Source organism: Belonocnema kinseyi, chromosome 6, assembly GCF_010883055.1.
Source record: "Belonocnema kinseyi isolate 2016_QV_RU_SX_M_011 chromosome 6, B_treatae_v1, whole genome shotgun sequence".
In the NCBI taxonomy this organism is placed as follows: Eukaryota; Metazoa; Arthropoda; class Insecta; order Hymenoptera; family Cynipidae; genus Belonocnema; species Belonocnema kinseyi.
In genome coordinates, this window is record NC_046662.1 from 136,479,627 (window position 1) to 136,491,396 (window position 11,770).

Here is an 11,770-nt window from a genome sequence, read left to right on the forward strand (position 1 = left end):
ATAGAGCTCCAAGGAGATTATGTTGAAAAATAAAAAAAAATTTACCCAAAAAAATTGTTTTTATACTTCATTCTAAGGACTTATTGAACTACCCTCGTAACTCGAGTATTCACTCCTGAAAGCCCGGATTAAGAAAGCACAAGAGAAAAAGTTTTGTGAACAGCTCCTTGATAAGAGGATGCACGGCATTTTCACAGAAATTTGGAGAATCAGTCAGTGTCGTGCGAGATAACGTTTGCTTTCCTTACATTACGCGGATGGAAGTCTGGTACGGAGGGTTTCATTTGGGCATGCCAAGACGGTGTCATTTTCACCTTAACATACTGTCGCTATATTTTGAGCCAAGACATTGCCGATGATAGCTGCAGGACGTGCCATGCACGCCCCGAGCATTTACCTCATATAATATTTAGTTGTTTAACTCATGCGAGAACGACCCTCATCCAAAGGCACAATGCGGCAATAATACTTTTTTATTACCATCTTTGTTAAGCTTACGGCATTAAGGTTAATATCGCTCCTCTAAATGCTCCTAGGGAAATCGTTTAATTGTCGAGAATGGGAAGTGCCGCATATACTGGAACTTTATATTCTCGGCAGTTGTTTCTGTTGCATACTCGAGGCCAGACATGGTTCTTCTTGACTTCGAGAAGTGAGCCATGTTCGTTATCGAATTGTCGGCACCAGCTGACAAAAACATCAAAGCCAAGGAGAATGAAAAGAAAGAGAGGTACAGAGAACTTATAAGGGAGTTGCAACGATTGTGCCTGGAATATTCTGTTAAGCTAATCTTCCTTATCATCGACGCTCTTGGAAGTGCCAAGCTTTCACTCGTTAATAGCCTGAAAAGCATTTCTGCGTGTCAACAATATGCTAAAATACTTGCGGGAAAAATGCAGAAGGTGGTAGTCCTTGGATCACTCCGTGTTCTCAGGATGCACATAACTTTTGCCGTATTGTCGAATTGATTCCGTTACAGACTGTAACCACCTATCTCACGGTCGTGAGACGTGGTTGTGGCTGAAATTTTACCGCGATTTCACTGGGAGTGAGTGCAACTTTTCAAATTAGCAACGGCTCCCGGCGAAACCCTGCGGTTGTCCTTATGACAAATTTTTATTATATCGAGGCGTCCAAACGATAGGATGCCAACGCGCGTGATTGACAAGATGATACTTAACCAAGAATAGACACAATAAAAAGCTAACCAAGAAGTAAGCAATAGAAAGTTTTAGATCGCGGAATTGAACAAGATGAAGCTAGAAGTTGGCCAAAACTAGAAGATGCTTGCTCGCTCCATCAAAACATTAAAGTGCTATCTCGGGCGAGCAAAACACGAAGGTGCCACTTCTCGCTTATAAACTAAACGCGAGAAGTGGCAACCTTCATGCTTTGCTCGCCCGAGATAGAACTTTCATGATTTGATGAAGCGAGTGTGCACCTTTTAGTTTTGGCCAACTTCTAGCCTCATCTTGTTCAATTAGGCGAGCAAGACTTTCTAGTGCTAACTTTTTGGTTAGTTTTTTATTGTTTTTATTTTTGGTTAAGTACCGTCAAGTCATGTCGCGTGCGTTGGCACCCTATCGTTAGGACGCCTCGATATATATACTCCGGTGTTGATCCATCTGTAATCAAACCAAAGGTCCTATGGTAACGACACCGAATGCATCCTCGGGTTGCGGGTAGAAGGTCTATGTACCAGAGGGTTTCTGGTGAATATGGTTACAATTATCAATAAGCAGTTAATTAGATAATGCAAATACATATACGGTAACACAAGGTAAACTGAAAATAAAAATAGAAATTTTAAACTAAATAATGACAAAATATTAAGGGATCAATAGAATTGAAATTATGCACTGACACATATTTTGCCACCTACAAAGCTGCCTGGCAGCAAATTGATTGCTATTTCAAGGATCCGAAGTGCCAGATATCAGATATCTTAAGGTCGACAGTATTCAGATTTTGAGTCCATTTCTGTAATCTTTCTGACCCTATTACAGAAAAACTGAGTCAAACAAAACTTGATTTATTCATAATACATACGCAGCTCGTGTCGAAACATATACAAACATAATGTTTCCATTTTTTTCGGTTTCAAAAAGGCCATACTTCCGGAAAGGTCACCCAAGAATATTTACTTATGAATAATTTTTACTTTTTTTTAAATTAATTTTTGTTCTTCAAAATCACGATAAATATTAATTTTTGAAAAAATTTTGTTCGCAAAATTAGTAGGTCTTGTCGAAATACATATTCTTCGCAGGTACAACTTTCTTCTAAAATTATTATTTTGCAAGTAGAACCACAAGAATGACATGAGACATTTTTTGTTGTACAGAATGGACCTTGAAAAGAAAAAAAAAAAATGACCACCACTTGCCTAAGATTAGGCCGCGTGGTCCTATTTTAGTCGTTGGGAAAGTTTGTCGGCGTGAGTGGATGTGAAGCACACCCAATCACGTCGAACCCCTTTTCCAACACAAAAAAGCCACGCGTCCTAGTTTTGTGCACTTTTAGTGGCCCACACACCCTCACACCACTCATTCCAACCCCTTTTCCAATACTTAAGAAACCACTCTTCCTAGTGGTGTTCTTAAATATTTTTCTCTAAAAATATCAAGTCAATTTTCTTGGATTATCTTTTCGGAAGTATAGCCTCAAAAATTCATTAAAAATTGTAAAATCTTAAAATGCATAATTAAGGATATTGTTATTTGAGAAACGTAGGTTAAATAAGAAAACTAATTTACCAGTGAACTGTTCTGCTTTGCTCTCGTTTGTGTTGTGCAGCGCAATCCACACAGTCTTAACTATTTTTTACAATAATACACGACCAGCATGCGAATAGAAACCAAATATAATCCAGGAACAGCCCCCACTTTTGAAAGTAATAGGACCTAATAGAAACTACATTCTATTAGGTTTCTATTTGCTTATAATATACATTTTTACTAGGATTACTTACCCACTTCTAATGAAGTTAGCAAAGTATTGCACAATACTCTCCGATAAAGCAACTTCTGCTCTGGTATAATTTCTGGGAAAGTGACCCATGCCATCAACAAGGGGTGCACCAAATATAAATGATAGTTCTTCGCCATGTACAGCACCCATTCTCTAAAATAAATATATTCATTTAGTTTATAAAGGTATTGTTTTGTCTGTGGAACTGTGACTTAACTTCAAACTAGCTTAGTAGGACAATTTTTTTATATTTTGTCAAAAAAACAATTCCAGGATGTATAAATCTGTTTTTTGGCGAGGTCGATGCTATGTGGATTAAATAAAATTATTTAAAAAATAATCCACTTACTTGCGGATAATCTCCATCTTTTGTCTGATAATCAAAAACGTAAAAATAAGTTTTTGGTATGGGTTCTCTTTCGTTTTCCGTGAATTTGACCATGTGGGGAGTGCTAATTTTACGTGTATGCCTTAAAGTGAAAAGGTCTCCAGTTTGTACTAAAGGAGCTACGTACTGAGCATCACTAAGAGCTTGTACGCAAGAATCCCTAATGTTGACAGGATGTTGTACGGTTCGTTCCCAATCAGTGTACTCATTCACTATCTGGAAAAATAAAAGAAGGAAATTAATGTGGGAAACTAAGTTTACATGTTAACTATAGAGTGATTTAGGAAATATGAATGATAAGTTCCAAGATTGCAGATTCTAAAAAAATAAATATCTTTATAAACTGGCTGGCTGTGTTCTCTTTTTTTCTTTATTCGAAATTTCAAATCTGTGACAATGAAAAAAATTGCAATGTATTCATTTGCAATTTATTGCAAATGAAAGAAACTTTAACTTAAAGAGATTAGACTTGAGATGGAAGGAAAACCTGGAACGTAGAACCGCAAACCTTCATTCACAAGACCTACCGACGAACGTCAGATAACCGAGAGAATCTCCGATGCTAGAAATGCTGGGAGGACTAATCGGACATGTTGCAGGACTTGTCACTTATGATCATAATAAACTATTAAACGCAAAAATTAACGAGGTAAATGATGCGTAAAAGAATGTATCTTACCTTATTGGACAAGAAGCCCATGTTTTAAGTATATACATCGCAGAGAAGAAGACGAAGAAAGACAGTTCAATCAGTTTACACCTGATTAAACCAATACTGCAGTGACATTCGAGCAAATTAGACGATGTACACCACAAATAAACTACACAAATAATTTAAATCAACTGATAAGAATAATGGGAGCCGGATTAGATGGCGACAGAAGATCAGCCGATCAACTCCTAGATGCCATACTTTATGCTTAAAGGTGACATCTGGATCAATCTATGTTAACCACTAAGCAACTGGAGTTTGTATATCGAGAAATACATGGTCATGCTCCCAAAGTCATGTTTCCTATTCGAGGACCATAAGTCAGTATATAAGTTATTGGCACAATTATCAGCATCGGCGATCATGGTGAGGAATGGATCTTAAAGGTTCATACTGGATATACCACTTCTCGACAAAACAGATTATCCACTCTACTATTTTCATTGAAAACTCTTACCTCCAGAAATATTTTAAACTATATATGGCCGGGTAGATATAAATTCTAATTATAGATATATCGCCATAGATGAATCTCAAAAAACCTAGATCCTAGTGATTGAAGATCAATTTTCCGGGTGTAAGTACAATCAGCAATATCATCTGTACCAGAGAGATCTTATCATCCAAAAGACGCTGTCCACTAAAACTTACAAAATTGAGCTGCTGCTCATTATAATACAAAATACGTTTAAAATCTGCTATATCGAAATTTCACACCAAAGCAACCCATATTAGATTAACACAAAGAATTAGCGGGATGGATTTACTTTCTCGACAGAGAGCAGTCAGCAGAATAAATCATCCCAATGCAAACATAAATAAAAATTCCGTTATAGGAATCGTGAATACCCCAACTAACTTGAGGCCGTACATTGAAAACGAAATCCGAAATTTTAAACAGTCTTTCGGTCAACTGACATTATACAAAGTTCATTAATAAGCTAACTCTACATTTAGACCAAAAAAAAACTATCACCTACTGCTGGACACTATAACAAGAAGATCAACATAACGGAATTAATTTTTATAAGATCATCAACAGAAGAAGTTACCTTGTATATTGTATATTGAATTATGCTATTGAATTATCAATCCTGTAATTAATACCCCATTTATATCACATTCATATCTTAATAGTAATATCAGCCTGTGCCGCTTGTATTAGAAAGAAGTGACCTTAGAGGTCCAGTATTAGTGACATTAAACGAAAAACTCAAAATTTCGAAGAAGATAACCTTCGGACAACACCACGTAAATATGTTAGAATTATTAAAGATGGCTCCAAGAGCCACTAACATGAATTCAAATCAGACCCCCTCCAAGAAAAGCATCCATCAGGCTGCTGATGAAGTAACCAATACATCAAAAGTATCAGAGATGTCCCTTCCCAAAATACACTCACAGGTGCATGCGCCTCAACTCATGTGAAGTGATTAGTGATTGTGAATAAGCCCTATAAAAAAACAGAAAGAAAATACCACCAAATGTTAAAAATGCAAAAGTGCACAATTTCAATATTGGAAGTGCAATATAAAACAAAATAAAAATTCTTTCTACACTGATGTATAAAATGTTCTATACTACTTTCGAACCTCTACACAGAAGTAGCTAGGATTAAATCTAAAATTATATTACTGTTTGATATAATGACTAAGGCTCTTATGTGAATGAAGAATTGAAAAATCAGGGTGGGGTTGTTACAAGCCGTCCTGGTACATAATTAAAGTTTGTGTGCAACCTATTCAAAATTAAAATCAACACTCCAGGAAGACATGTGCAACGCAAGTATTATTAAAATATAAGCTAGCATGAAAATTCCTTTGCCCATTTCAGTTAGTTAGACAGACGTGAGAACTCGAGAGAAGGAAAGAGAGAAGGACACAATACGATTCACTGCAAGGAGAGTACTTTTACAAAAACCGTTTGACGCTTATACCCATGCACTACTCTACCTAACGATTCGGTCGCGGTGCGAGTAGATTTACTTATTTCCTAACGTCCTTCCTATGTAAACAAACGATTTATATTGACGGCTGATCCGAACCATAATAATGGACCCTTAATGTAATTATAATATTAATAATAAAATAATAATAATAATATAAATAATAATATTTCAATCACCGCTGCATAATTAGCAATTTCTTATTATTACTAAATATTTTTAAGGGTACTAACTAAAGATAGTGGACAGTTATACGCTACTGAAATGGATAAACCTAATTGAAAACAATAAATATGGTATTTTTTATAGTATTTTTTAGGACAAAGATAAGTCCCTTACTAGGATTACCTGAAAAACTTTAATATACAGGATACATTACGATTCGAATAAGGAAATTCTGCTAAATTAAAAAATCAAATTTCTTTAATGAAGTACTTTTGAGGACTGCCTTACCGATAGAAATCTCAGAGTATATGGTATGCTAAAGATTCTCAAGGCTCTGAGAAGCTCTGAGAAATTTTTAGCAGGCACTCAGGTAGATATATTTGAAGGTCCAGGTAGCTCATTTAAATCTTTGAAAGGCTTTAAAATGTCCTTCCCGAAATTGAAATAAAAATACGATAATAAATAACAAGCAGAGAGGCTGAAATTGAAATAAGAATTAGATCATAAATAACAGAGAGGCTATATGAATAGAGCAGCCGACACTCAAGGGTCCTTGGTTAAGCTTTCGGATTAAAATTTAGAAATAGATTTTTTTTAATTCATAGTTAAAAGCCTAAAACATAATAATTCGGACTCTGAGGGTTTCGATGATTTCAGATATCTAACTTTTTCTATAAATATTAAAAATTGGAATTAATATAACGTTTCTCGTAAATGGAATGAGATGCGCCAAAAAAGACAACATTTTTCAATTCAACTAGAAAATTGTATATTAATATATAAGTTATAATTATAAATAAGTACAATGAGAAAAATCATCAATTAAAAACAAAGTGTTAATAATTTGAAGAAAAATGTTAAAAAGGAGAGTCGGGTTAGCGACGGTCAACTATTGTAAACAAACTCAGCCCGCCCGGTACGTGACGGATACAAAAGGAACATTATATTACCGTTGCGTCACTCTTAAAAGGGCCACTAAAAGGACCTTTAAAAGGACTTAAATCACTTAGACTATCTCAGAGGGTCAATCATTCTAATCGAACCTTAAAATAGTCTCAAACCGGCCAGGCTTTTTCCACTGAGAATACTCTGACGTTTCTATCGGTAGGGTACGCGCGCATGCCGGCGAATTTTAGTTAGCGCATCTCATCCTAGTCGCACAGCGACATTTTATCAGTGTTGATCGTTGCTGCCAGGCGGCACAGTCGCCATTACTGTTCTCACCATTACTGTTCTCACCATTACTGTTTTTGTCGAATGTCCACGTTTTGAGACCCCCTGAATCCGAAAAAAAGGTTTTTACGAATGTATCTGTCTGTCCGTCCGTGGATGGTTTTTTTGTTAACACGATACCTTTTAAAAGAATTTACTGATTGGATTTCCTTTGGTAAATTCTTTTACTATCCCAAAATGAAGGTCAAGTTCGTTAGACAACTATTTTGGATACAAATTCAAAAAATGAGCATATTTTGAAAATTTTTGAGACCACTTTAGTCAAAATTCAATAATTTTCTGTACGGATATTCATATATCCTGATTATGATATATTCATATATAAATATATATTTATATATTCTGTACAGACCCCTTCATAAAAATAAGTTTTTCTGACTCAGGGAGTCTCAAAACGTGGAAATTTGATGAAAACAGACCATGTTGAATTTTTCACAAAACTAATACAATAATCTTGTCACACCCATTTAAAGTTCGTTTAGGCACACCGTGATCCTTTATAAAATTTTGATGACGTACGTAGGTTATCCTCAGGATGTTTTCAAGGATGTCCTGAGGACAACCTACGAATGTACTCAGAATGTTATAGAGGATCACGATGTGCCTACACGAACTTTAAATGGGAGTGACAAGATTATTGTATTGGTTTTGTGTAAAATCTGACATGGTCGGTTTTGATAAAAGCAAAATTATTAGAGTTATAGTACTTTCAAACCTCCAAAAAACAAACGACTACCAACATTTCAAGCCAAGCAACGCACGATATGAAAATAGTCGTAGTAAAAAATGTTGCTTTTATAAAGCCTTTTTTTTATTGGCTCACATTTTACCCCCAATGTCGTAGGACATATACAGACGTTTTTAGGACGTATTTTTGATGTCCTGGTGCCCACAGGGAGGTCTTTCACTTTTTAACGTGAAAAAATAATCATGTCTCTTATAGGTCTTTTTGGTCCGTCTTTAGGACCAGCCCTCCGGACATCTTTGGGACAACTTTAGGCCAGACATAGAACGTCTTTAGAACGTCCTAAATTTGTCTTTCTAACGACCCTGATATTTAGACGCCAATGTCCCAGAATGTCCCAGGACATTTAAAGACGTCCTATGGGCGTCTTTAGGATGTTCCGGTGTCCACTGGGATGCTTGAAAACCCTAAACTAAGAACTTCATTCTAAAAATTCCAGGCCGGCTTTTGCGATTCCGCCCAACTGTGCACTTTGAATAAAAGAACTTAGGAAGTAGAACCAATTTTTATCTATAAGTAGAGAAAGTTACGAGGCGATCGAACTATTGAAATTATGAAAAACCCTAGGTAGTCTGTCTGGCCTGAATCCAAATTTTCTTTATTTAAAGATGTACAGCATCGCGATGTTTCGGTTACAAAATTAAAAGCTTTTCAGGCATTGATGTTTTTGTTACGGGTGTTGTTGGTCCTGAAAACATTGAATTTTGCATCTTAATAATATCGTCTTATAGACAATGGCATATGTATCACTTAGGCTTTTATAGCAAAAATATTTGTATTAACATTTAAACTCTATTACTTGGAGAGGAGCAGCACTCATTCCGTATAAATCTGAGGATTAAGGCCATGTCACGTTTGCGTAATTCATATCACACTGAAATTACCTTTCAAAACAAATCATGTGAATATCACGTCAATATACCATTTTACATGGGCATGAGTTGTGAAAAAATGTTTGTATATGTATGGTATATACTGCTGGGTACCCAGTGAAAAACCTAATTGGGGCGAATTAGAAAAAATCGCTTGGAGCCCCCGTAAATCTTGCTTTGTTACAATTTTGAATTGGAGCTGCTTGTAAATTCGTGGAAATTCCTGAAAAGTAATATGGTCTTCAGAATTCCCATTCGCCCAATTTCAGCAGAAAATTTTTAGGAGACCTATTTAATTTGAATGCGACAACAGAAATAATTTTCGCTATCCGTCAATTCATTTTAATTTGCAAGATTTCAAGTCCGCTCCAATTCACCAGCGCTAATGCAGTTAAAACTAGCATATTCAATCCAATTTTTAAATTATAATCACCGTGCTGGACATATAGAATCTATTCTAAATAAATCTTAAAGAATCCAGTAGCTCATTGGTCACCTTCTGGACTTGGGATCGCCGGTTCGCATCTCGAGTCATGCAATTCTTATACATTTTTTTTAATGACCTGTACCACGAATGAAGGCGAATTGACACACATTCAATTCACACTAGCTGCATTTGTTTCAACGGATCAGAAAGCAGAATTGACGCGAATTTAAACATCTTGATTCGCTAAAATCAGCACAAATTATTTTTTGCAGTGGGTCGCTGAATCTATGTACATATATAGACTACACAAGTAATTAAAAGTACCTCCGTATTATACCCATTACAACATGTGTAACTGTTACATTAGTTTAGTCTTTTGAAATAATATTAATGTGATCAGAAGCGTAATAGGGGTTTCAGAAAATATAAATGCGATTAAGGGGTGAATAAAATAGGCATGCAAACAGAGGCATACACAGGAGGGTGTTTTATAAGTTTTAGAAAAAATAAATGCGATCAGGGGCTTACGCAGGAAGGGAATTTGAGGGTTTCAGGCATAAATTATTTTAACACTATCTTTGTTTGGAAGAATAATCTTATCGTACGATACTCCTAAAACGGCTGAGCCCCAAGAGCATGCCAAACGTATTCAATAGAATGTCTTAGGGATATGTAAATAATACCTCACCGTATAAAATATTTCAGTCAGATGATAAGTGTAGGCATTTCTGACATACGTCCTAATAATCCGATCCCTCCTATCACCTTCAAAACCTTGGTGTACGTCTTTATCAGAAAATGTCCAAAGTGCTTCACTAGTCATGACGCCGAAGAGCAAATCATATTTATTATTGCTCGTAATAGGGGTCCCATGTTCAGATTTCCTTGAACGTTGCCTATATTAAAAAAAATATTTATATATATGAAACACACAAGCAATTTCATGCTCGTCGCTGTATAAAACTTCCATACACTTGCAAAAATTGAATTATTCCTTTATGCGATTTTAATTTTCAGGACAAACTGCTTGCATAACAAAAGTGCAAGCCCCATAAATTCCTGAAATTACATAAATTTTTAGCTTACTCTATGAATCTTTGATGTTGCTAAGATCAGTCTTAAATACAAAGTTTTCTATTATACTTAAAATTTCAATAAATTCGTATATGCTACCTAACTGGTCATAGAGTGTTCCGTAACATGCTGACATAACAATCACATTTTAAAGTTTCGAGTAATCTCGGTAAAATGTTTCTACGCTGTGGACCTTCAGAAAATGTTATGTGCACTACTGTTCATTAATGCCAGCTATTTCGAAGTATCGCATAGGATATCAATGCTTTATCCAAGTTTAAAGGGTACAGATTTAATGAACAGAAGCGCACTCACAAGTAGCACCAAGAACCACACTAAATTAAAAGTTAGTTGACACAAAAAAAGTAATAATCCTTGCCTACACTTAGTTGTATGTGGGCTTACCCGAATCCTTGAAATTCTTGATCTAAATAAGATAAAAGATCTTTTTGGAAGTCTGTTTTTATTACAACCCCATCAACGCTTGGTCCAAAGGCACTTAAAAAGGTTGGTGCTTCAATATGTATCTGGAGCAGCTCTTCCAGGTCAGTTTCTCTAAGACAGTCAACTATAAGCTCGTTATCATTGAGAATGTCTTTAGGAATGGAGCAGTTGGTCAACTTAGCTAGTTTTACAGCGTAGGACACAGGATCCTCAACGACAGCCCAAGAAGAAAGAGCACTGCCGGATAATAAGATAGTTCTTTTAAAAAGACCTGCAAAATATTAAACATGAACTGTCATTATAAATAATTACTGATCCTAATATGTACATGAAATGGCATTACACATTCTTACTCTTTAAAATATTCGCAGGTCGATAAATATGGAAGGTCCTATTAAAATATGAATTTTTTTCAAAGCATATTTGCAGGTACTGAATACGCAAGTAGATAATACAGATATATGTGGCGGCAGTCAGAGAAATAAATTGAGACGCTTGTATTGAGAAAAAAAACTTGTTCCTATTGATGAACTCCCCTTGGATGATATGGAAAACGAATACTTGATTAAAGTAGAAGGCATATGTGCTAGGGATAATTAACATCAAGTGCAGGAGCCACTAGAACTACATCCGGATATAAATAACGATGATGTGAACAACGAAATCGGAATTTTGGTCATGCCTCACTATAGTTCAGATATGTACAGTCTGTCAAGTTAAAGCGTGGGTGGCTTTACTCGCAGTCGGTAAGGTGTATCGACATGATTTTGGTGTCAAAATATTAAGAAGAGCTCC

At 35.7% G+C, this 11,770-nt stretch overlaps 1 protein-coding gene across 3 annotated transcripts in view; it reads right to left on the bottom strand.

The window, feature by feature from the left end:
• Window positions 1–11,770, bottom strand: part of LOC117174994 (neuroligin-4, X-linked) — a 450,915-nt gene that overhangs the window by 161,037 nt on the left and 278,108 nt on the right. For all 3 annotated transcript variants that reach the window (XM_033364481.1, XM_033364480.1, XM_033364482.1), the window contains 4 exons: window positions 10,937–11,246; window positions 10,146–10,353; window positions 3,320–3,574; window positions 2,972–3,123 (listed from right to left, as the gene is read on the bottom strand). In XM_033364481.1, coding sequence (XP_033220372.1) covers window positions 2,972–3,123; window positions 3,320–3,574; window positions 10,146–10,353; window positions 10,937–11,246 — 925 coding nt within the window. The remainder of the gene's footprint in view (window positions 1–2,971; window positions 3,124–3,319; window positions 3,575–10,145; window positions 10,354–10,936; window positions 11,247–11,770) is intronic.